The 23,071-nt window shown below is 38.5% G+C and overlaps 4 protein-coding genes and 2 pseudogenes across 5 annotated transcripts; 4 read left to right on the forward strand and 2 right to left on the reverse strand.

The window, feature by feature from the left end:
* Window positions 1–25: 25 nt before the first annotated feature.
* On the reverse strand, window positions 26–2,142 carry LOC137739357 (pentatricopeptide repeat-containing protein At5g39350). The gene has a single exon (XM_068478918.1). The coding sequence runs from the start codon at window positions 2,140–2,142 to the stop codon at window positions 121–123; it is 2,022 nt and encodes a 673-aa protein (XP_068335019.1). The 3' UTR covers window positions 26–120.
* A 1,634-nt stretch (window positions 2,143–3,776) lies between these two features.
* On the forward strand, window positions 3,777–4,736 carry LOC137739359 (transcription initiation factor IIB-like). The gene has a single exon (XM_068478924.1). It carries the CDS (start codon window positions 3,777–3,779, stop codon window positions 4,734–4,736), a length of 960 nt encoding a protein of 319 aa, XP_068335025.1.
* Window positions 4,737–5,808: 1,072 nt separating this feature from the next.
* Window positions 5,809–6,773, forward strand: LOC137739360 (transcription initiation factor IIB-like; annotated as a pseudogene).
* A 6,951-nt stretch (window positions 6,774–13,724) lies between these two features.
* On the forward strand, window positions 13,725–15,520 carry LOC137739361 (stemmadenine O-acetyltransferase-like; annotated as a pseudogene).
* An 821-nt stretch (window positions 15,521–16,341) lies between these two features.
* LOC137740292 (uncharacterized) lies at window positions 16,342–18,056 on the forward strand. Of its 2 annotated transcripts, none has more exons than XM_068480152.1 (2): window positions 16,342–16,813; window positions 17,062–17,077. In XM_068480152.1, exon 1 carries the CDS (start codon window positions 16,506–16,508, stop codon window positions 16,794–16,796), a length of 291 nt encoding a protein of 96 aa, XP_068336253.1. In that variant the 5' UTR covers window positions 16,342–16,505; the 3' UTR covers window positions 16,797–16,813; window positions 17,062–17,077. The 2 variants fall into 2 exon arrangements, with proteins under 2 accessions (XP_068336253.1, XP_068336252.1); XM_068480151.1 differs by lacking the exon at window positions 17,062–17,077 and adding an exon at window positions 17,842–18,056 and having other exon boundaries at window positions 16,344–16,813.
* Window positions 18,057–19,403: 1,347 nt separating this feature from the next.
* On the reverse strand, window positions 19,404–21,239 carry LOC137740291 (BAG family molecular chaperone regulator 8, chloroplastic). The gene is made up of 2 exons (XM_068480150.1): window positions 20,573–21,239; window positions 19,404–20,468 (listed from the first exon to the last, which is right to left on the reverse strand). The coding sequence occupies exons 1-2, from the start codon at window positions 21,176–21,178 to the stop codon at window positions 19,686–19,688; spliced, it is 1,389 nt and encodes a 462-aa protein (XP_068336251.1). The 5' UTR covers window positions 21,179–21,239; the 3' UTR covers window positions 19,404–19,685.
* Window positions 21,240–23,071: the final 1,832 nt, after the last annotated feature.

A 23,071-nucleotide genomic window follows, 5' to 3' on the forward strand; every position in this document is an offset into this window, starting at 1 on the left:
CCCCCCCCCCCCCCCCCCATCTCGATCCGATCATTCGGGCACATTCCCCACAGCGGTAACAGTGTCTCCCTCTTCATTTGGTCCTCACCATTTCTGTTTTCAAGAGATGCTCTAGTTGTTTCACGTATTTCTGACCTCAACCAGACTGTGAGCTGGTGTTTTTCTTAACCCGATTTCATTCATCATATGTCTCATATTTTCTGCATCTTTCCACCTTCCCACTGCAGCATAGATTTTGGCCATCAACACATAATTTCCTGTATTTTCTGGCTCGAGCTCAAAAAGCCACTTAACAGCCAACTCTCCCAGCTCAACATTCTCATGTATCACACAGGCACCGAGTAGTGCACCCCAAATGGCATGATTAGGCTGAAAGGGCATTGATCTAATTAGATCATAAGCTTCTGCCAACCGACCAGCGCGACCAAGAAGATCCACAATGCACGTGTAGTGATCGGTTTGAGGACTCACGTTTGGGTCTTCAAGCATGAATCTGAACAATCCTAAGCCCTCGTCCACCAAACCGGCATGGCTGCAAGCATGCAAAACAGAGGTAAAAGTGACATCGTTTGGTCTCACCCCAGACCGAACCATATGATAGAAAAGTGAAACGGCAACCTCGCCATGGCCGTGCATTCCATAACCAGCTATTATCACACTCCACAGGATAATATCTCTCTCTTTTTCTGGGATTTCATTAAAAATTTGGTGAGCATACGCTAAACTTCCACACTTTGAATATGAATCAATCAAACCAGTAGCAACTTCAATACTTGAAAGAAACCCAGATTGTACTACATAACCATGTATATTCATTGCTTGATGCAAATCAACAAGAATCGTATATGCAGGAAGCAGACTGTTCAAGGTTGCTTCGTTGGGTTGTACTGCTGCCATGAGCATCTGTTTGAAATGTTCAATTGCCGCTCTACCAAGCCGATTATGAATGCAGCTGGAGATAATTGCATTCCAGGGAACTGTTCTCTTTTTTGAAGTCTTTGCAAACACTTGAAAGCTGCGATGAACACAATTGCATTTTGAGTACATGTCAATTAAAGCGGTCTCCACCATAACATCAGATTCGAGCTTTTGCCTAATAGCCCATGCATGCAAGCACCGTCCATGCTTTGATAGATGCAAGCTCCCACAGGCTGAAAGAAGAGAAGCTATAGTTACGAAATTGGGTTTTACACCTTCCCGCTGCATCAGCCAACAAAGTGCCAATGCACTTCTTGCATCACCATTCAAAATGTATCCATTGATCATACTCGTCCAAGTCACCACGTCTCTCTCACCCATGCTATCGAAAACTAATCGTGCCTCATTCATGCTACCACACTTCACATACATATCCACCAATGCATTTCTCAGCTTTATCATTTTCCCCAAACCCTTCTCTTCGACAAAGGCATGAACTCGTCTTCCCAACACTATCTCCTTCAAGGAACCAATAGCCGGCAACACAGAAACCACAGTGGCGCAATCCAGCTCCACACCTACATTCATCATCCAATCAAAAACACCCAAAGCTTCCTTGGCACACCCATTCCGAAAGTACCCACTGATCATGGTATTCCAAGACACTACACTTCGTTCTCGCATTGCATCAAAAACCCTTTTTGCCGATTCCTTCTCCCTGCAACTCATATACATTGCCACCAAAGAGTTCTGAACAAATCCATCCAAATCGAACCCACAAACTACCGTTCTTCCGTGAATGACAACACCAACATCAATCAAGGACAACTCACCACAAGCCTTAATCACAACCGGATAAGTAAACCTATCCGGGCAACACTTCCCTAAGGCCACCATCTGCGCAAACACGTCTAGTGCCTTATTGGGTAATCCATTGCATACATACATCCGCATCAGCGAAGTGTACAAAAATGAGCTCCGGTCAGGCAATTCGTCGAACAGTTTGCGCGCGTACGGAACGTGACTGCATAAAGCGTAAGACTTTGCAAGATTTGAGCGGACTTGCGGCGAGACTGAGCCTGATGTGATGAGGCGGCCATGGAATTGCTTAGTTTTGGCGACGGATCGAGTCGCTGCAGCGGCGGCGGTAAAAGCCCGAGTTGGGGCGCTCATCAAAGTCAATTGGCGCTTTTGTTTCAAACCATGGTTCGTCAACTGGTTCATTGGCATTAAACGGTGCGTTTGGTTGGGATCAAACGGTGCGTTTGATTTCACTTTTAAACTAAAACAAAAGCATATATATATGCAGAGAAATGCAAAAGAAACTCAAAAAGTAAGAGTCTTTTATGAACTCTTTGTCATCTCATTTTTTTACATAATATTTTATAATATTGGTATGAGAATTGATATTAAACAGTAAGGTGACAGAGAGTCTATGGAAAGTCTTACTTTGAAAAAAAAATTTAATGTACCCAAAAACCGTGAACACCAAATGTCATGATACAATTGGAGATGTTCTCTCCAATTGTATGATGACATGTGGTGTTCCACTTCCATCCCATATTCTAAGAAAAATCTCTATGCTTTTGAGAGAGTTTCCTTCGCATTTCTCATGTGTCAATAATCAAGTTTCAGGCTGTGTTAGTTTGTGGGATTATGAGCCTAAGATTAATTGATTATTTATGTTTTTTTTAGTACATCGATATTTTATACTAGAAGGAGGAGGAGTTCGGTTATACCATACAATATGCAACCTAATTTGGTATCAAATTCGCCATCCACGAAATTCAAACCTAAGATCTCTCACTTTCAAGTGAAGAGAAATACCACCAGATCGTAGTATTGAATGACTTGATTATTTGTGCTTTAGAGTCGGGCTTTTATCTGTTGTTGTATTAAAAAATAAATGTTAATTGGCATTTAATATACTATTGTTTAATTATGCAATTTTGTATGTCTATGCAAGGGTAGGGCTAAATATGAAACACAAATTAAAGGCAAACTGAGATTGGATAGGATTTGGAGCAGCAATAATAAGCTTAATTGGTACTATGATAATCCTTGGGTACTCACTATAGTGAGTATTCATTTTTGTTTAGTCCGGTAATATTTTAAAACATATTTAATTGTTTTAGAAAATAATGGACATGTTATTAATTTTTTTCTTTAAAAAATAAGAAACATGTAACATCTTATTATTGAGAAAAATCAACAAGTGCAAAAGTATGAGTGGTCATCCAATTATCATATGACATTTGGTGTGCCGAATCGTATACCTGACATACTAAATTTTATTTCCATATAATACTCACTAATTTTTATTTCTATTTTTTTTTAAATGCGACAACTTGTGGCAACTCACCGCTATGGGAAATTTCACTCTGCTTGTGGTCACAATCTAGCAGACTCACCAGTTTGGAACATCGAACTCGAGACCTTCCACATTTTTTTTGTTTATCAAGGAGTCGCAATCCACGCCCTTACTATTGAACCACTTATTGTGGTTCATATAATACTCACTAATGAGTACCTCTTAAGTGTTATTTTTTTCACAAAATAATTTCTTATCACTAATGTTTTGGGATAGGGTTTAAGTCGGTCACATATAGGAGTCGGTGGTCTTATTAATGTCAGGAAGCTAGGGCTCTCCTAAGTTTTATTAGCAACTCTTCTTAATTTGCTCTGTTTTGTAAGGAAATATTCGACTCAAAACAAATCCCTACCGGACTAGGAGAACTAGCTTCCCATCCCACCACTATAAAACATATAATCAGAGACCCCAAAAAATCTAAAACAAGAAAGCCTACGTACTGCAAGAGAAAAGTTACTGCCTCACTCACTCTCTCTCTCTGAAAATCATGGAAACTGATGAACAGTTCTGTTCAGATTGCAAGAAATACACACAAGTTGTGATTGACCACCGGTCGGGTGACACGATCTGCACCGACTGTGGTTTGATTGTTGAAGCCTTCAGCATCGATGTCGCCGCCGAGTGGCGAAATTTTGCGGATAAGGATCCCAAGCAAGACCGGGCTCGCGTCGGTGCATCCTTGGATCCTTTGCTGTATAATGGCATTCTTACCACTTGTATTTCCCAAGAAAAGAAGCAAAACAAGAACAGGGATAACGCCGAAGGCGTTGTTCCTCCAAATAACCTGTTGAATAACGTTGCGACGTCGAACCCTCAAATGTCTCTCGCAAAAGCTACGGAATACCTCGAAGCCATGGCTTACCGGCTAGACAAGCATGGCCTTCCCGAAGGCGTACTATATGATGCCAAAGTGCTATATAAGAAGGCCGTTGACAAGAAGATCTGCAGGGGGAGAAGGTTTGGTGCTATGATGGCCGCTTGCCTGTTCCTTGCTTGCCAAGAAAACCATAGTTCGCGAACACCAAAGGAAATCGCCGGGGCTGCCAATGGACCCTCCATGAAAGAAATTACCAAGATGGTAAAAGTGTTGAAAGAAGAGCTGGAGCTCGTTTCCAAAGCTACGGACGCTGGGGACCTATGGCGGCGATACTGCTCGAATCTTGGCATGAACCGTATTCAGGATCGGAAGGCTGTGGAAGAGACTCTGAAGAACTTGGCGAAGCTTGACATAAGGAGAAGCCCTACATCTGTTGTGGCAGCGGTTCTGTACATGATAGTGAAGCTTGCTTCCAATGGCAAAACTGTTGAAGATGTCCAGCAAGAAACTGGTGCTACCGTGGGGACGATTAAAAGCACATACAAGGAGATTTATCCCTATGCTTCAACGATAGTACCCAACTGGTACTGCAAGTACTTGGAGGACCTCAAGAAACTGAACAGTCGTTAAAGGTCTAGGGCAAAACATTATTGTAGTTCCTAATTGATCCACATCCAGCTTGTGGAGTTTGTTGGGATTAAGTTGTTTCCACTATTAATTAGCCGTACGATTATTATTTTGACCGTTGGATTTATATTTTAGCCGTCAAATTATATCATTACTGTGGTGTGTTCCACTCCATAACATGTGGTGTTCCGCTTCATATTCTAAGTGCACTAAAAAATACCTCCGCTTTTGAGAGAGTCCCTTAGCATTTCTCATGTATGAATAATCAAGTTTTGAAGGCTTTGTTAGTTTGTGGGATTAGGAGCCTAAGATTAATTAATTATTTTTATTTTAGAGTCAGGCTATGGTATATTGGTGTATGCAGAAATAATTGTTAATTAGTATTTGGTACTATCGTTTAATTATACAATTTTGTATGTCTGTGCAAGGGTAGGACTAAATATGAAACACAAATTAAAGGCAAACTAAGATTGGATAGAATTTGGAGCGGCAATGATAAGCTTAATTTGTACAATGATTATATTATATTTTGTTTTAGAAATAATGGACAAGTAGTTATTATTATTATTTTTTAACTTAAAAAAAAAGGAACATGTGACATCTTATTCTTGAGCAAAATTAACAAGTACGATAATACGAGTTATCATCCAATTGTATTATGATATTTAATGTACTGTGTTATATTCCAGACACATTGAAAAATTTCTCGTACAATACTCACTTTAATGATTACCTCTAGGTGTTATTTTTTTTACACAAAATAATTTCTTATCCCTATATCACTTTAGAAATTTGATGTTTTGGGAAGGGGGTCAAGTCGGTCACTTATAGGAGTAGGTGGTCCTATAAATATCGGGAAGCTAGGGCTTTCCTAGGTTTTATTAACAACTCTTCTTAATTTGCCCCGTTTTGTACAAGGAAAGATTCGACTCAAAACAAATCCTTGCCAATCTAGGAGAACTAGCTTCCCATCCCACCACCATAAAACGTATAATCAAAGACCCCAAACATCTAAAACAAGAAAGCCTACTTACTGCAAGAGAAAAGCTACTGCCTCTCTCTCTCCGTGAAAATCATGGAAACTGATGAACAGTTCTGTTCAGACTGCAAGAAATACACACAAGTTGTGATCGACCACCAGTCCGGTGACACAATCTGCACTGACTGTGGTTTGATTGTTGGAGCCTACTGCATCGATGTCACCGCCGAGTGGCCAAAGTTTGCCGATATAAGGATACCAAGGAAGACCGGACTCGCGGCGGTACTTCCTTGGATCCTTTGCTGGATAATGGCGTTCTTACCACTTGTATTTCCAAAGAAAAGAAGCAAAACAAGAACAAGGACAACGCCCATGGTATTGTTCCTCCAAATAACCGGTTGAATAACGCTGCGACGTCGAACCCCAAAATGTCTCTCGCAAAAGCTACAGAATACCTGGAAGCCATGGCTCACCACCTAGACAAGCATGGCCTTCCCGAAGGCGTACTATATGATGCCAAAGTGTTATGCAAGAAGGCCGTTGACAAGAAGATCTGCAGGGGGAGAAAGTTTGGTGCTATGATGGCCGCTTGCCTGTTCCTTGCTTGCCAAGAAAACCATAGTTCGCGAACACCAAAGGAAATCGCCGGGGCTGCCAACGGACCCTCAATGAAAGAAATTACCAAGATGGTAAAAGTGTTGAAAGAAGAGCTAGAGCTCGGTTCCAAAGCTACAGACGCCGGGGACCTATGGCGGCGATACTGCTCAAATCTTGGCATGAACAGTATTCAGGATCGGAAGGCTATGGAAGAGACTTTGAAGAACTTGGCGAAGCTTGACATAAGAAGCCCTACATCTGTTGTGGCAGCGGTTTTGTACATGATAGTGAAGCTTGCTTCCAATGGAAAAAGTGTTGATCGAAGATGTCCAGCAAGAAACTGGTGCTGCCGTGGGGACGATTAAAAGCACATACAAGGATCTATTTATCCCTATTCTTCGACAATAATACCCAACTGGTATTGCAAGTACTTGGAGGACCTCAAGAAACTGAACAGTCATTGAAGGTCTAGATCAAAACATTGTAATTCATCAAACTTAATGCACAAATCATAAATTGCTTAGTGAAGTTAAAGGTTGTGAAATGTGAGGTGAGCTTTTGGTTTGGCCGGAACTATCCAAAAGAATCCTTAAAATCGGTTTTGCAAAAACATGTTAAATTGAAATAAGTTCGAGGATGTTCAGTACACTTACTCAAAAAAAAAAAAAAAATCCATGCCAGCCGGAAAGACAAGTTCTAACTCTAAGAGTTTATTTGGTACTCTACTTGAATCTAACTTTTTAAATTCAAAAACAATTTTTAAGTTTTAGTCCTTAAAAACTTGTTTGATAGGACTATTTTAAAAAACTGAACTTAAAACTAACTCAAAAATATCGTCTATTCTCTAAAAACATACAAAGTGAGTTTTTAAACTTAAACTCACTCTTTTCTTTTCTCTCCCTCCTCTCCACTCACTTCAAATCTATCTCTCTTTTTTTCTTTCTCTCTCATATTTTTTTTTTTACATTTTTCGTCTCTCCTCCAATCCGCTCTTAATTCTCTCGGTTCTTTCTCTCACTCCTCTTCCTTTCTATCTCGTCAGATCCTCTCGCTGCTTTCTTTTTCCTTCAATTATCTCTTACTTTATTTTCTCCTCTCTCATCTTTCTACTCTCCTGCGACCTTCTCTTTTTAGATCTCTTTGTCTAGTTTAAGTCGTAAGATTTAAAAAATTAAATTGCAAACCAATCAAATTTTTTAGTCTTAAAAAAATTTGTTTTCAAGAAATATTTTGAGAAATGATAAAAAAAATTTCAAATAAAATACCAAACAGACCATAAACCTTTGTGATAAGATCATCAAAATATTTCGACCAAAAAAAAAAAATGAAAAAAAGATCATCGAAATAAGTTGTAAACGTTCAGTTCGTTACTTTCAGAGAGATCCTTAAAAGCCATTGTTTTGTAAGAGACAAGTTCCATCTATAATTTATTGTACAATTCTTAAAACAAGCTCTAACTTCTAACCATTAAACATGATAGAATATGAATTTGGATGAAATAGACCCAAAACTAAGGTTGTATTGAGAGCACTTCCATCGGGGGTGGGATAGGCCGGCACACAGTCAAAAAAATGGCCTGGCACCTAGGGAAGTCTCTCCAGCCCACGGGATTGCCTGGCACTCAGCCCAAGCTGGTCTCTAGGCCAACCCAAAATTGACAGACCTTGGGACCGGCCCATATGATGTTGTGGTGATGTCAGCGATGGATGGAGCGACGGAGGGAGAAGGCAAATGGCCTGAAAATGATGGCCCGAGTTCGACGGAAAATCTGAAAAAAAATGCACTGACAGCAAGTTTGCATCAACACAAAGGTTTCCAACACGATTTATATGTTAGAAACCATAAGAATAGGATTGAGAACTTACCCAGGTGAAATGCAAGAGATTTCACCGAGACTGGACCTTGAACTCGTCGGAGTTGTCCGTTTTCCTTTGTCGGAATCACATGCAGGGAATTAAGCCCTCAAATTAACCACAAAAATTGCAACACAACAAGATTTAAAGCTCAAGAACACAATACAGTGATAGAAACATCACCTGGGTTAGAGATTGAGAGCTCAAGCTCTCGGCTTCAATGGTGGAATCTCGCACCATGCACCGATGCCGCATGCAAGGCCATGGTTGGGTTCCTTGAGCTCCAGGGATTACAAAAATAATATTTTGTGTTTGATTTGTTGAAGGTTTGAAGAGGAATGAGAAGGAGAGCTCACGGGAGTGAGCTGGAAGAGAGAGAGAGGAAGAGAAAATAGAGAGAGAGAGAGAGAGAGAGAGGGAGAACCGGTTGGGAATTAGGAAGAGTATAGGTTAGTGGAAAGATGACTTTATTTTTATTATTTTATAATAAATAATAATAATAATATTTTAATAAAATTGACTAGGCTATTTTTTTTTAGGGATGGAGATGTTCTTGGCCTATTACTGTTCATTGAAGTCTATCACTGTTCACTGAGTGGATAAATGCGCTGGGTGCTGGCGCAAAGTCTTTAGGGGTGGAATTGCTCTGATAGGCCGAAATAAAATAAATTGCACATTCAGAGGCCCAAAAAATTTGGGCTGACCAGTTTTGAGCGCCAAATCCAGATCAAATCAGAAAGCCCACATATTTGCTTGTAGGCCCATTCCCGATCCTGAATCCAAAAATTGGAAAAATATTCGGTATTACCAGCACCATAGCGCACGTGGATGTGACATGTGACCAGCATAGATGTGACCTGTGACCTGCACAACCTTCTTCCCTAGGGAGGTAGATTATTTGCTCTCTTATTTCCATACTCTCTCTATGTCATCATATTTGTGTGGTCACGGTTAAATCACGTCAACATTTTATATTCCTATTACTCTTTGTTTTATTATTTCTATAAAAAATTAATATAAAATGTTGATGTGGCTTAACCGTGACCACACATCACAGGAGGGCATGGGGAGAGTATGGAAATGGGAGGGTAGACAATCCACCTCCCTTCTGCTGGACCCGGCTTCTCTACCCTCCCAGTTCTCACACACTCTCATCCCCTCCTATTTTGTGCGATCACGATTAAGTCACGTCAACATTTTATATTGATTTTTTTTATAGAGATAATAAGACAAAAAACAATAGTGATATAAAATGTTAACATGGCTTAACCGTAATCATACAAATAGAAGGGGATGAGAGTGTATGAGAAATGGGAGGGTAAAAAAGCTAGGTCCCTAGTTTGCAACACCACCGTTAACACATATCAATAACCACAAGACACAAAGTTGAGATTTTATTATAAAATTAATTGATAATTGGTAACATGAAGAGTAGCCTAATTTACTTAAAGTCCTTGCAACAGAGACAACATGCTCACCCATATATGAAGAATTTTCAAATCTAACGTATGAACTATACAGCGAAACGACGTGAATCCTGTGCTGCCGTTTGACTTGTGAGAATCATTACCGTTCACATGTTATGTATTTATATACATAGTTTTATTATATAAAGGAAGGTTCATTGATTAGGTAACAAGGACAACCAAAGTTTCCATAAAATAATTGTAACCTAGCATGGGATGGGAATTTTATAGTACTTTCTCTTCCCCGATATCTCTTTCAGTTTCAGACAAACTGCTTCATGCTAATTAATTTTCTACCTTTCCAATCTAGAGCACCATGACATTCGGAATTTGTAATACCGATATCAATTCACCGGTGGAAATCACTTTCAGTTACCTTATAAGTTACTTTTATTCATACCGGGAAATATTTTGTAGAAATAAAAAATTTAGCATTTTTTTTCAATAAAAATGTGGCCTAATCATCACTGTTTCTCGGCGATTTTGTAAATTTATACAAAAATTGTTGTAAAATTTTTTTTCTTTCACCTTCGTCACATAAGACTTTGTTGATATTCTAAATAGATGGAGTCCTCGTTTCAACAATATTTTGTGCCACATTACAATTTTTGTCCATTTATTTTTAAGTTTTCATTTTAAATATTCTACTATAAAAACATTTGTGGCTCAATAAACCGTAAAATCGTTTCCAAATGCCTTATAATGTTTTCCATAATACTGACGGAAAATATTACGAGAAAATAAAAATTTGGCATTTTTCATAAAAAAAACGTGGGTCACACTCACAGTTTTTAGTTGGTTTTACAAATTCGTACATAAATCATCGTTCAATCTATTTATTTTCACATTAGCCTCATTATGAAGTTTAAAAAAATAAAATTAAGACTTTTCGTTGATATTCTCGAGGGTGGAACCCCATTTTAACAATGTTTGGGCCTCACTACTATGTTTTTCATTTATTTTTTTAGTTTTTGACTTAAATATTCTACTAAATATACATTTATTGCTTCATAGACAGTAAAACCGCTTCCAAATGCCTTATAAAGTTTTTCTTAATGCTCAAGAAAAATATTTCACCAAAAAAATAAAAAAAGTTTGCATTTTTAACAAAAAAAACGTGTTAGGCGGGCTCGACGCAAGTAAAATGAGGTGAACTCCACTCACACAAAACGAGGCACACCGAGTGCACAAAACACAAGGCAGACCCTGTGCTCACAAAACAAGGTGGGTTTTGAGCATGTAGAACGAGGCGGGCTCTACTCACAGAAAATGGAAGGGGGGCTCCACGTACGAAAGATTGGTAGCAAAACAAGGATATAGATATATATATATATATATATATATATATATATATCTATCTAAAGAAATTTGAATCTAAATAAAGTAAGGTAGGAAGAAAAAAAAATCAATGGAAAAAGAAAAAAAGTAGAAAATAAATAAATAAAATAGAAAATGATACGATCGGTACTTTTCAACCGATTTAGTTGATGATATGTCGCGAGCAAGATAGTGACTGTACCTTCCATAAGTCGCTAGTATCATAACGATCCTGGCTTTTCAAATTTTTTTTTTCTTTTTTTTTTTGTTGTTAATTTTTGTTGTATTTCTATTACCTTAACAACAAACTGTCATATTCATGTTCTTCAAAATATATTATTTCGTATAAAATATTTTAAAATTCATATCTAAACACTTGTAATCAACGATTTAGAATCTAAATTTAAAGATATTTGAATTTAATAATGGTTACTCAAATAAAGTAAATAAATTAGAATAGGGAAAGATCGGTAGCGTGGTACCGATCCTAGCCCTAAATCATCTTTCAATCTATTTATTTTCACCTTCGCTTTCAGTGAAGTTTTGAAATTAAGGTAACACTTTTCGTTGGTATTCTTGAGGGTAGAACAATTTACAATGATTTGGGCCTCACTACCATATTTTTACTTATTTTTTAGTTTTCGGCTTAAATATTCAACTAAATATACATTTGTTGCTTAATAAGTAGTAAATCCGCTTCCAAATATTTTATAAAGTTTTCCTTAATGCTCAAGGAAAATATTGCATGAAAATAAAAAATTTTGCATTTTTAACAAAAAAACGTGGGTGTTAGGAAAAAGAAAAAAAGTAGAAAATAAATAAAAAAAATAGAAAATGATACGATCGGTACTTATCCACCGATTATTTGCATTACAAGTCGCGAGCGAGATAGTGACTGTACCTCGAATAAGTCGCTAGTATCATAACGATCCTGGCTTTTCAAATGTTTTTTTTTTTTTTTTTTTTTTTTTTTGTTAATTTTTCTTGTATTTCTATTACCTTAACAACAAACTATCATATTCATGTTCTTCAAAATATATTATTTAGTATAAAATCTATTAAAATTCATATTTAAACACTTGTAATCAACGATTTAGAATCTAAATTTAAAGATATTTGAATTTAATAATGGTTATTCAAATAAAGTAAATAAATTAGAATAGGGAAAGATCAGTAGCGTGGTACCGATCCTAGCCCTAAATCATCTTTCAATCTATTTTTTTCACCTTCGCTTTCAGTGAAGTTTTGAAAATTAAGGTAACACTTTTCGTTGGTATTCTTGAGGGTAGAACAATTTACAATGATTTGGGCCTCACTACCATATTTTTACTTATTTTTTAGTTTTCACTAAATATTCTACTAAATATACATTTGTTGCTCAATAAGTAGTAAATCCGCTTCCAAATGTCTTATAAAGTTTTCCTTAATGCTCAAGGAAAATATTGCATGAAAATAAAGTTTTCCTTAATGCTCAAGGTATTAGACGGGCTTGATGCAGGCAAAACAAGGTGGACTCCGCTCACACATAACGAGATGCACCTGGCCCATAGAAAACGAGGCGGGCTCCACTCGCAAAAGACGAGCAGCAAAACAAGGATATATATATATATATATATATATATATATAAATCTAAAGGTATTTGAATCTAAACAAAGTAAGGTAGGTTTGACAAAAAAAAAAAATAAAGTAAGGTAGGAAGGAAAAAAAATTCAATAGAAAAAGAAAAAAGCAGAAAATTAATTTTCTTTGTGCACCCATCTTCTTATTCAATGGATAAATATGTTGTTTTTTCAAAGTATTTGTGCGTGTTCATCGTTACAAATGATATTTTTACTCTATATTAGACTAAGAAAAAAGAAAGACTGATGATTTGAATTCGAGACTCAATAGGATGAAGAGGGAGGCCCAATCCGTACCATGACAATCCACCATTTACTTGTGCATGTTCAATTTGGGCGTCGTCGACCGGCGAAGAAATTAAGTTTTCTGTTGAAGAGGCAGAATAACCTCGGATTGCTGTAGTGCTATAGTGCACAGAAGGTAATGAATTTCACCTTGCTTCCTCAATTTTAATTAGGGTTACGATTTGGGGTTTAGGTTTTGAAATTTGATTTGTATGATTGAGGATATGTGAAAGACGCTTTTTTTATTTCACTTGATACCAAGGTTGGAAAAGAAATAAATAATAAGGAGGAATTCGAAAAAAGCAAATAGGGACTGTTACATCAAGATAAAAAAATTGACAAAAAAAAATGTAATAAGGTTTTAATCTGCCAAATATGAACCGTTAGATCAAAATCAAAAGATTGGCAAAAAAAAAAATTGAATGTTAATCTGGACTGTTGATCAACGGTTTAGAAATCGAACAGTTCACAATTGTTCAAATATTAGCATTGGACAGCTGGATCCCCTGCCACTCGGGGCGGAGCTGACCGTCACTTCCCATGCAACGGAGACAACATGCTCCCCCGTATATGAAGAATTTTCAAATCTAACATGTGAATAATACAGCGGAACAACATGAACCCGGTGCGGCCGTTTGACTTGTGAGAATCGTTACCGTTCACATGTTATGTACTTATATACATAGTTTTATTATATAAAGGAAGGTTCATTGATTAGGTAACAAGGACAACCAACGTTTCCATAAAATAATTGCAACCTAACATGGGATGGGAATTTTATACGCATAGTAGTTTCTCTCCCCCAATATCTCTTTCTGTTTCAGACAAACTGCTTCATCCTAATGAATTTTCTACCTTCCCAATCTAGAGTACCATGACATTCGGAATTTGTAATGCTGATATCAATTCACTGGTGGAAATCACCTCAAGAAAGATCATCAAACCATCATCTCCCACTGCTCATCTCAACAGAATTCTTAACCTCTCTCTTTACGACCAATTTTTTTCCTTCGACTCTATATCCAACCATCCTATGGTTCTACGAAAACCATAACGATTCCGGTTTTGCTTCCGAAACTTCAGAGACCAGAACATCTCAGCGCTTGCAAGAGTCTCTATCAAATGCTTTAGTTCACTTCTATCCACTGGCTGGCCAGCTCAAAAGCTCGGCGTTGGTTGAGTGCAACGATGAAGGGGCTCATTTTCTGGAGGCCTAAGTTAACTGCCAGCTTTCGGACTTTCTCAAACAACCCAATCCCGATTTGATCAACCACTTTATTGCCGATAATGATCCCGAAACCGCCCAAGTAGGTTTGGGACATGTACTTTTGTTTGTTCAGATTAGCTTTTTCAACTGTGGAGGAATCGTTGTTGCTATATCCCCTTCACACAAGATTGCAGATGCAGCATCACTCCTCACATTACCGCGAACATGGGCAGCAATAAACCGCAACGATGGAATCCTCGGAGTGAAATTGGTGCAACCGGAGTTTACTGGAGGGTCTTTGTTGCCTCCTAGCAAAGATTTACCCTTGCTGTCCATCAACGCCACATCGAAAATCCAAAGTCAAAATTTAGTTACAAGAATGTTGAAGTTTATGGATGGAGTGTTTAATTTCTGGGTTTAGTTTTGAAGTATGAAGAACAGGGAAGAAAAACTTGAAACTGTCTGGAAAAGAAAGAGTGAGCTTTCTGTTTGTTTTTCTTCTCTTTATGGAATGCGGCTGCTCTGTTTCTTTCCAGAGCATAAAACCAACATTCCCTTTTACATTCTTTTAAACACTAAATCCAATCTTAGCCGTACATAGTAGGTCATCAATATGATGATGACACATGGCTATTACAAGGACATATGAGACCTTAGAAAGGAAATGGATCCAGAACCTAAACTTGTCTTATAAGACAATACAAAAACAATTAAGGAAATCTGAAAACAACTTAACTATCAACAGGTTTGTGTTCGATGTCTCAAAGATAGCCGGTCTGAAGGCCAAAATTGGGAGTGCAGTCCAAACCTTCATCCCATCACATGTAAACCTAGTTCTGGCTATCATATTGAAATGTTCTGTTGCTGCTTCCCGTCAATGCCAGCCTGAGAGTTCGACGAGGGCAACGGTGCTGTCCCAGATGATAAGCTTCCGCGAAAGAATGGTCCCCGAGATATCAGAAAATGTCATGGGGAACTGGTTTTGGCCACTACAAGTGGTATTCAGAGCAAATGAGACCGAGTTACACGAGTTAGTGAGCAATATGAGGCAAGCAGCGACAGATTTCTAGAAGATATTTAAATGTGAGGAAGGATTCTTGGTGGTGTCTGAGTTTATGAGAAAGCAGGCTGATCCTTTTAAGAGGAACGAAGGCGTAAACTTTTACAGGACCACAAGCTTGTGCAAGCTTCCTGTATATGAAATGGATTTTGGATGGGGAAAACCTGCGTGGGTCACCAACCATATCGTCCAAAAGAACGTAATTCAGTTGCTGGACACAAAACAGCAAGATGGTATCGAAGCTTGGGTGACCCTTGATGAACAAGAAATGGCCATATTTGAGTCTGATCAGGAGCTTCTTGAATTTGCTTCCGTCAACCCCAGCATCATTTGCCATTCCGGGCCGGTCCTGAGGTTTCTCGACACTTATATTTCACTTTATCATCATTCTATCATTCTTTGAATGCCTGAAATTATTTGTTAATATCGGAATAGTTCCCTCCTTTTATTGATCAAATTAATTTTTTTTGTGCACCTATCTTCTTATTCGATGGATAAATATATTGTTTTTTCAAAGTACTTGTGCGTGTTCATTGTTACAAATGATATTGTTACTCTATACTATACTAAGAAAAGGGGAAGAATGATGGTTTGAATTCGAGACTCAATAGGATGAAGAGGAAGGCGTAATCCGTACCATGACAATCCACCATTTACTTGTGCATGTTCTTTGTCTCTCCACCACCTCGGACTGTTGTAGTGCACAGAAGGTAATGAATTTCACCTTGCTTCGTCAAGGGTTTTGATTTGGGGATTAGGTTTTGAAATTTGATTGGTATGATTTAGGATCTGTGAAAGACCCTCTTTTTATATCACTTGATACCAAGGTTGGAAAAGAAATAAATAATAAAGAGGAATTCGAAAAAAGCAAATATGGACCGTTATATCAAGACCAAAAAATTGACAAAAAAAAAATGTAATCAGGTTTTAATCTGCCAAATATAGACCGTTAGATCAAAATAAAAAAATTAACAAAAAAAATTGAATGTTAATCTGGACTATTGATTAACGATCTAGAAATCGAACCATTCACAATTATTCAAATATTAGCTTTGGACAGCTGGATCCCCTGCCACTTAGGGCGCAGCTGACTGTCACTTCCAAAAGCAGGCTTTTGTTTATTTTTTTCTAACAAAATATATCGTTAAATAAATAAAACCCTCAAATATTTGATTTTGGGTCTTAACATTGGAGCTGGTCGGTCTTAAACGTGAAACGCTGCGTTCTGTTCCACAAATGCTGGGGGAAGCCAATAAACGAAAGCCGCATACTCTCGTTTCAGAGTTCAGAACGGGTTCGGAGCGTTTCTCTCCCTCACTCTCTCTCAATCTCTCTCGAACATTATTCTGCTCTCGGGAAAGCTCAGAGGAGGCGCGATAACCACCACCATGGTTGTGGCTGCCGGAGCTTCTTCTCGGGCTGAGGTGCTCACGATGTTCCGCTCTTTCCTTCGAGTGGCTCGTAAGTTCACCGACTACAACATCAGGGAGTACACGAAACGCCGAGCCGTCGACGGTTTTCGTCTGAATCGGAACCTTTCGGACCCGTCTGCCATCTCCTCCGCCTTCTCAGACGGGAAGGCTCAGCTGGAGGTCGCCAATCGGCAGGCTCTCGTTTACTCTCTCTACGCTCCGAAGCTCAAGAGCGTCATGGAGGTTCAGAACCCAATCAAGTACTGAAATTGATTCGTTTCCAGGTAAAATTCCCTGTCTTGTACACTAAATATGATTATTTTTCCTTAATATTGTTGGGTTTTTTTTTTTAATTTTTATTGGAGCAATATTCTAATCTAATTCGAATTTGCTTGCGCCATTTCTTCAATTTGTTGGGTTTTTGTTAATCTGGGTTTTATTAGGGTTTTTGGTTATGTCTGATTAATGGGGTTTGTGTGCATAATTTGGGCAAGGAAGTAAAAATTGAAACTTTTGGTCTCAATTGCCGTAGGAAATGCTGGGAATCCTAAAACTCCTTTATTTCTTAATTCCAACTTAGCCTGCATGATCTGAGTCACTGGGTGTTTTGTGGAAAGATTATGTGTCAAACTTAATGCACAAATCATAAATTGTTAATTAACAATATCAAATCACAAATTTGGCTCCTCAATGTTTGATTTGTCAATGTATAGAAAGATGTCCTGTCCTTCCGAATGCTCTTTGGCAAAATTATTGCTTGATGGTCAGTTTTGCAAAAACGAGTTCAAAGAGGTTCGGTACATTTAACCTCAAAAAGTATCCTTAAAGTCGGTTTTGCAAAGACAAGTTATATTGAAATAAGTTCGAGGATGTTCAGTACACCTTCTCCAATAAAAATCCATGCCAGCCGGAAAGACAGGCTCTAACTTCTAACTTCTAACCATAAAACATGATACTTGGATATCAGAGAAAATTCCGCTGCGTGATTTGTCTAAACCGTACAACAAGCATTTGATTTTGCAAAGATGAGTTCTATTTATTGGTCATGAGTCATGACTTATAACAACAGTCTGATAATCGAGATTATGCATTGCTTTGTTTACCTTTAGTCATGGTTGAGCCAACTGTTCTCGATACTGACCACTGTTGTTCTTTGCACATGACCAACCCAATTTGAGACTTGTTCCCCATGTGACCTCCTGATGGGTGGCTACTTATGTCTTGTGGATCTCTCTATATAGCGTAATTGTTGTACTTTCGATGTTTGTAGCGGTCGTGACATATTGTTGTCACAATTCTTTGATTTGTGCAGGTTTGCGAGATTTTCACTTCTGTTGACGAGTTATTTCAGGGAACTTTTGATATGCTGTAGCTCATTGGACTCCTGGGGGCTTACGCTTTCTATTTTAAGCCTTTAAGTTTGAGTTTTTGGGTTTAAAGGTGTAATTAGTTATTAATTTTGAGCACCCTTGACCAATATCTGTTTGCATTTTTTTTTTAGCCATAAAGAATAATTTTATAACCTTTCTTCTGGTACGGATTTGAAGTTCAATTTTCATAAAACATCAACGATTATGCAAAACTGTAAATCATTGGAGATGTGATTGTTGTGGCCTATCTATCTTATTCTTGGTTCTTGTCACTTGTAGCAAACGAGAAGAAAACTCAAAAAATCATCTACTCATGTGGTGAAACTTGCTCCAAATTCAAAATATTCAATTTGTAAGATTTTAGCTTTCGGAAATGAAGGGTGTCCTCTAATTTAGGATGCAGGAGGGGATTGAAATTGAACGGTATATCGTTATGGAGGCAGAGCCTTCCGGTGAATGCGGAGCTAAGGTAGTGGACTTGTTTGTGGGATTGGAAGGCGAAGGCTAGGACATTGCGTCGTAGAGGATGTTGAAGCTTTGGTGGTGTTGGATGATGGCAAAGAGGGTGGAGATTGACTCGTCACAGTTAGTACGAGGTGGGATTGTAGAGCCGACATTGGTCATTGGGTATGGATTTTACTTCCGAAGACAATGCTAGGTCATTGGACGAAGGATTCGGTTATATCTAGAGAGTTTTGTTGTTCAAGAGAAGGGTTTCGCCGGGAGAGATGCAAAGAGAGATTCGGGGGATGATGCAAAGAGGAGCGTGCTAGGGCAATCACTACGAAGGTTGCAAGGCACTGATGACTGAGGAAGCGCGACAATGGGAGAGGGTATGTGGCGAAACTAGAGAAGAACCAGAATCATGAGCCGGTGACTCTTGCTATGCGGCATTTTCTTAGGTCGAATAAGCAGGATTTTGATCCCAACAAAAATTGTAGCAACTCTTTCAGTTCTCCTGGATTGTCTTTGGATGCTTCCGCAGATGTCTGGGCCGATCGTAGCAGTTTCAGACAGACGGAATTTTCTGTGCAGAGTGATGTCAATTATTTTGGAAGAGGCTGGTTGAGCACATTCGGCATTGATGCCCAAAGTTTGCTTGTTTTTTTTTCCAAGGACAAGCAAGCCAGTGGTCCTGCATTTTATTATGCAATACAGCTTGACGAAGAAGAGATGCTGAGTAGCGGCTTTTTGGTTGACACAAGATCAAGAATCGCTTGCAACTGTTTCTCTGATGTTGTGGCCTTCGATACTACTTATCAAGTGAACCAGTATAAAATGCCGCAGTTGCAGATTTTGAAGAACTTGGCTTTCTGTATTTCTTTTTAGCCTGCGAAATAAGTCTCGGTAATCTGCATTAATTTTCTCGTTCATTTTCTCTAACATGAACGTTGCATTATGTTAGTCTTTGCATCTGTTGTGAGAAAGTTTAGGTACGAAAATAAATGTTACCAGGCCATACACCTCATAGGTAAACATTGCAAATGTAAGAACAAGCAGACGATGGTAAAAAGTAGAAAGAAATTTGGTTAAATTCATCTTCCAAAATTCATAGAGTACTTCAGGGGAAAGGTTACATCTTACAGAATGGTTTTCAGCCTCCCTCTCTCAGCAGCAGCACGGATGGATCGAACACCCATCCGACATGGTGTTCACTAATAGATCAAAACCTAATTATTAGAAGACATTTGTGGATCATACAATGGCGAAGACCTAATGTCCACCCGGCGAGCCACACAAAAATTGTAAGACCCCAAAACAAAAACTCAGGTTACATCCCTTCATTTCAAAGTTTCACAGCATTATTTCTCTTTATGGTATCAGCTTTCGACTCCATCTTCACCGGCAAAGGAGCTGAGAATAGCAAATACTCATTCTGACCTTGATCACGGCCTCTGGTTTCATACATATCTTCTCTTCTCGGAGTCATTCTAGCTCCGGGGTTTATTTCTCCATCACTACTGGCCTGTGGTGATTCGCCATTCTCAGTGTGCGCCTCCTCGTCGTCCTCCTCAGTCTCCTGAGCAATGCCCTTAACTTCTTCAACCTCACCGCAAGGGTTCTCAACAAGCTCTCCATGATCATCACTAGAATCACTCCCATCCCAACCCGAGACTGGTTCATCGGAGTTGCTAAAGACCCGATACACATTCCCATTCTCTGCAAAGCTCACATTTTTCTTGACCTTAGGTTGAAGCCCACGCCTTTTCACCAACACCCCATTTTTAAATCGAAGTCTAAGGTTTTCTTCATCTTCGTCACTGTCATGCTGAAATCCTTCAAGCTCCACATCTTCCTCATCATTCTCAGCAATTCTAGCAAACCCGCGAATCTTCTCGATCCTATCCCTCAAATTCTCAATCTTCTCCCTCTGATCCCATCCCACATCGCGACCGCACTTGGCGGGTAAAACCCGTGGTTTGTTAACATTTTGACCAGACCTCACATTCTTCACTGCTTTCAGTGAAAGCCCATGCCTTTTCATAACAACCCCATCAATGAACTCCAAAAACCTCACCAAATCTCTGCTGATCGACCTCTTCCCATCCCTAACAATCGGATCGCCGCCCTGGAAACAAAATGCACAACCAAAAACCTCAAAGAAAACAACCAAAAAAGGCAGTAACTTTATAAAAAATTAGTAAAATTGCAATTACCCATGAAATTATTTACCTGAATCGTGTCGAGCTTGAGAAGTAAATTGATGGATTTCTGAGAAATGGCGTGAAAATCCAAGTGGGTTTCACTGGAAATCGAGGATTTGAGAGAGGTGAAAGCAGACTTGATAAATGCGAGATCTTTGAGCTGCCTGAGGGTTCGGGATCTGCGAACGAGGAACGCACGGAAGTGGGTTTGAATCACTCGGGCGGCGGAGTCTCTGAGAGAGCGGGAGTACGAAGAGTGAGAGCAGTGCGAGGCAGAGGAGTAGTGGTGGAGGGAGGATTCGAGGGCTTCAATGCGGGAAAGGAGGGAGGAGATAAGTTGGTCTTGTGGTGGTTGTTGGCGGGAACGGTGTTTTGGGTGGTGGGCATTGTGGGTGTGGTGAGGGTTTTTGGGGCGGAGATTGTGGTGGGGAGAGTAGGGATCTGGTGGGGTGGATTGGAGGAGCTGAGAAGCGAGGGCTTGGAGAAGTGGGTCTGTGGCTGGTGGCGGTGGCGGGTAGGGGTTGTGGGTTTGGGTGCAGCAGCAGGTGTTATAGGAGCTGGTGCAGCAAATGGCGGCGGTGGGGGTTTGAGGTTGGTGGTGGTGAGCGTGGTGGAGGTGGTGGTGGGAGGCCATTCGTGGGAGCCTAAAAGGGCTGACCTGATAAGTTTAGCTACACATTTACCTATTGCTTAGCATGTGACATTGTTACACCTTTTGATCAGAAAGTGATGTGAGTATGACGTGGCATGGGCCCAGGCTGATGTTTTCATTTGTTGGTCTTTGTATGGTCAATGACTCAATGGTTTTGGAGTCCATATGGTTAAATGGCCCTACATGTCCCTTATATTTGGGCCCTATGAATTGGTATGGTTGGCACCCAAGTGCATTGGGTCAATCAAAGGTCCAAAAATTCCAAATTGAATTTGGTTTGAGAATTTTTTTTAGAGTTTTAACGAAAAACTTACGGTACTGTTTATTTTAACAAAAAAATCATATTTTTACATTAAAAAGTCAATCATGGTACTATTCAATTTACCTTTTATTTTGTCCTTAATATTAAAACTGAAAGTTTTCAATCACTTTTCATTAATGTTCCTAATTTTTTTTTTGTTTTTGTTTTGATACAACGATGCACAGTGGGAATAAATTAGTATCGAACTCGTGATTTTGAAATTCTAATCTAAAATTACTCATTTACAGTAAAAAAGAGGAATATTACTAGACTGTAATAAAACACTCCGAAATACAAAATTCATTTCACAATTCAGAATTGTGATTTTATTACAAATGGTCATCGAAATGGATCTAACTTCTCATTTTAATTTCTTAATTTCAAAATCAATCAAGGTCGTCTCTGAAGATTGTCGTAAATCAATTTGATCATTCATTTACGATTTCGTTAGTTATTATGTTAATGTGCTGAAATGACACACATGTAAAGTCTATAAGTCTAATAAAAAGATGTCACGCTGATTATAAAAAGATTATAGGGACCCAAAATTATATAGTCAGCAGTTTTGGTTACCAGCTTTCTTCAAAAACTGAACCAATGAACCAACGGTTGTCATCGCTCATGACAAAAAATCTGAACCAACGGTTGTCTTCGCTCATGACAAAAAATCTGAACCAACGGTTGTCATCGCTCATGACTCGCGGGCACCTCGTAACGCCTCTTCAGTTCATCCAATGATATGCTTACAAGTATGCGGTGCAAACAAAACGAGCCCGAGCTATTAACCCGCGCAATCATACTCCCAATAAAATATTATAACTGTCAATTTATTTGAAATAAGAATTTATCCTGAAAAATAGCTCCAAAATAATTCTTCGTATGTACTATTTTATTTATGAAAAATAAATACAAAAGAAAATGGTAGGGATCCAGTGCAAGCGCGACTACAGAAACCATGCAAAATATTGCACTCAGCTGGATCCCAAACAGTCAAAGAGTTGACTCATCGTAATCAACAAATAAAGGCATGCCGTGCGGATGTGGTAAGCAAATCAAAATTGCCGTTTAAAGTAGAGTATTACTCAAATCTCAACTTTTTTGGTTGCTTTTCACAGATTTTTTTAGGGTACTTTAACAAAAAGTTGTAGGTACTGTTTATTTTAACGAAAAATCATATTTTTAAACTAAAAAGTCAATCATGATACTATTCACTTTACGCTTTATTTTATCCTTATAGTTAAAACTCATAGTTTTCAAGCCATTTTCATTATTAATTTTTTTTATAATTGTGTCAGTAACACCGTCTTGTATACCAAGTGTCATTATATAAATCATTGATTTTTTTTTAAATATCTAATTACTTGCATTTTCACTTCGTATATCGAATCGTGTTGCCGACACACTAAATCACTTTTTTTCACAATCAACATTTCTAAATTACTTTAAATTAATTTTTAATAAGAAGATTCAAATTCGGATGAAAGGAAATAAACTTACCCTTATGACTATACTTAATTGTTGAAATTAACCACATATGGTTCACATGATCATGCGTTAGTATATTCAAATATTAT

Source organism: Pyrus communis, chromosome 7, assembly GCF_963583255.1.
Source record: "Pyrus communis chromosome 7, drPyrComm1.1, whole genome shotgun sequence".
In the NCBI taxonomy this organism is placed as follows: Eukaryota; Viridiplantae; Streptophyta; class Magnoliopsida; order Rosales; family Rosaceae; genus Pyrus; species Pyrus communis.